The sequence below is a fragment of the Triticum urartu genome, chromosome 2, assembly GCF_003073215.2.
Source record: "Triticum urartu cultivar G1812 chromosome 2, Tu2.1, whole genome shotgun sequence".
In the NCBI taxonomy this organism is placed as follows: domain Eukaryota; kingdom Viridiplantae; phylum Streptophyta; class Magnoliopsida; order Poales; family Poaceae; genus Triticum; species Triticum urartu.
This window is the reverse complement of record NC_053023.1, coordinates 46,348,467-46,351,071: the sequence shown is the minus strand read 5'-3', so window position 1 is coordinate 46,351,071 and position 2,605 is coordinate 46,348,467. Positions and strand designations below refer to the sequence as shown.

At 55.9% G+C, this 2,605-nt stretch overlaps 1 protein-coding gene across 1 annotated transcript; it reads right to left on the bottom strand.

Annotated features, from left to right (window-relative positions):
* Window positions 1-615: 615 nt before the first annotated feature.
* On the bottom strand, window positions 616-2,605 carry LOC125540957 (ABSCISIC ACID-INSENSITIVE 5-like protein 3). The gene is made up of 4 exons (XM_048704471.1): window positions 2,421-2,605; window positions 1,591-2,238; window positions 1,422-1,493; window positions 616-978 (listed from the first exon to the last, which is right to left on the bottom strand). The coding sequence occupies exons 2-4, from the start codon at window positions 2,185-2,187 to the stop codon at window positions 823-825; spliced, it is 825 nt and encodes a 274-aa protein (XP_048560428.1). The 5' UTR covers window positions 2,188-2,238; window positions 2,421-2,605; the 3' UTR covers window positions 616-822.

Sequence of the window (2,605 nt, the reverse complement as noted above, 5' to 3'; positions counted from 1 at the left end):
TTTACGGCTTAGAACCGGGGCTCCAAATACGTTTTGAGCACCATAGAGCATATGAAATGTTCCAGGAGCTGAAATTGGTATTTGAGGCTCACGCCCGGGTTTAGAGGTATGACGCCACCGACAAGTTCTTTAGCTGCAAGATGGAAGAGAACAACTCCGTTAGCGAGCACGTACTCAAAATGCATGGGTACTTCAACCGCTTGAATCAGTTCAGAGTTAATCTTTCGGATGAAGTAGCAATTGATAGGGTTTTTCAGTCATTGCCATCAAGCTACAAGAGAACTATAATATGCAAGGGATGAAGAAAACAATCCATGGGCTCTTCGCAATGTTTAAGGCCGCGGAAGTAGAAATCAAGAAAGAGCATCAAGTGTCGATATGTTAACATCCCCCTCCCAGTGTTACTTCACAAGTGTTGCAGATTATAAATTGGGATGGAGGGAGGACAGTTTACAATCGCTTGAGTGTGTGGACATTTTCAGCGTGCAATGTTCAGTAACCGGCAGTTAAAGAATTTCCATGAGTAGTAAGGAATTCCTTATCCAAGAAAGATGCACTGATTGGTGCTGCAACAGCACCCAACCAGAAACGAACTTGCAACCCAAAGAGACAGACTGCACTGCACACATATATTTAAGAGAGTTGGTTTAGATTAGCTGATGTTCTTCTTCTCACTCAGCGTTTCATCCCAGGTAGTACAGATTCCTAACGCCCTACTACTCTACTAGAGAGAGAGTCTTGGCTACTACGCGCGTACTATGAACAAGGCGGTGGCGGTGGCGGTGCGGGCGTGTCTCTCTCTCGCCGTAATCGATCCATCGATCAGAAGGAGGCCGAGTTGATCCGCCGGAGCTGGTGCCGGTGCTGCTTCGGCTCCGCCTCCGGCTGGGGCATGTAGAGCACCGCGTGCCGCCGGAGCTGCTGCTGTCTCCCCCCCGCCTCCTGCTGCGGCAGGAACTGCATCACCGGCTCCAGCTTCTGCAACACCAAACACAACCATGAGACGAAAAAGAAACTTAGCTCCGACGAAGAGACTTGATCAACAGTGTTCAGACTTCAGAGTCTGTTGTGGTGCTCGGCAGTAAGCCAACAAATGCCAGCAGCAGTTCAGTCCAGGAATCGAGATAGGAGGCTTAGATTAAGAGGTTTAATCTCCTAGCTTACACTAACAATGAAAAAAGTTCACACTAATAATGAGGTTCATAGATGAAAAATTATGACATTCAGACAAGATCACACCACTGTTTGGAGCAGCCGGAGCAGGAAGTTTGGAAGTGGTCGGCATCTATTATGACCAGTACAGCACATTCTTGTCCTGATTGGCCTTTGACTAGTGGCACAGGACTTGCGTACTGCTTACTGGCTTACTGCGGCCAAGGCACAAGTGAATTAACCAGAGATGAAGATTTATTTATTTTTACCTTGAGCTCCTTCAGATGCTCGATCTCCTCCTCCAGCCGCGAGATCTTGTTCTCCAACTCGTTCGTGTAGGCCTACGGCACCGTAGGCATGGCGAATCCGTCAGAAAGACGCGGTTTTTCAGGGTGCGGAATTATTTACCGGAGAAGGTGACCGGGAGAGAGACCGCACCTGCTTCCTGGCCCGGGACCTCGCCGCCGACTCGCGGTTCTTGATCATCCGCTTCTGCCGCCGCTCCACCGTCTTCTCCACGACGCCGTCCCCGCCCACGACCGCGGCGCCGCGCTTCCGCCCACCGGCCTGCGAGAGGAACCCGCCCTGGTACACGGCGTCCAGCACGGGGCCGGCGCCCACGCCGAGGGGCCGCGGCAGGGGCCGGGTCACGTACTGCTGCGGCGGGTGGTACTGGTGCAGCCAATGCGCGCCGGCGCAGCCCCCGCCGCCGACGGGCACGCCGGCGCGCGAGAGGAAGTCCTCCAGCGTCATCTCGCCCACCGTCGGCTGCCGGCCGCGGCCGGCGCTCTCGATGTCGCGCCACACCTCGTCCACCGTCTTCTTGCCCGTCCCGGTTCCGCGCGGCTCCGCGTCGGCGGCGGGGAGCACCGTGCGCAGGAGGTCCTCCAGGTTCATGCTCCGCAGCGGCTCGCCCAGGTGGCTCTCCACCTCGTTGAGCGTGAGGCCGTAGACCGACCCCTGCCGGGACAGGGCCCCTCCCCCGCCGCCCCCGCCGCCGCCGCCGCCGAGGGACGACATTGTCTGAACTCCCATCCACGCACCAGCTTCCGACAGCCACCCCCTCGCCTGACGTGTCGCGATCAGCTGCAGCCAGCCAGCACAGGTCAAACAGGGAAACGACACGCCATTACAGACGGAAAGAACAGCAACCACCTCGGCCGGCCGGTCAACGGAAAGAAATCCTAAGCATGCCAAGAAGAGGTGGGGAGAGAGAGAAAATCTCGCAACCAAGCAACAGGAAAGAAAGAAAATGGTGCAGTTCTTGCCTGTTTCACCACGGCCAGGACCAGATCAGAATCCGGTGAGGCAGATGAGAGTATTAATTTAGGATTGCTGCAAGAGGGGCTCCGGCCGGCCGTGTGGGGGAGAAGGGGGGTGCTAAAAGGGGGAGGAGGAGAGGGGGAGAGAGAGCTGGAGCTGGTGGTGAAAGAGGAGACGATGATGCCTTTAC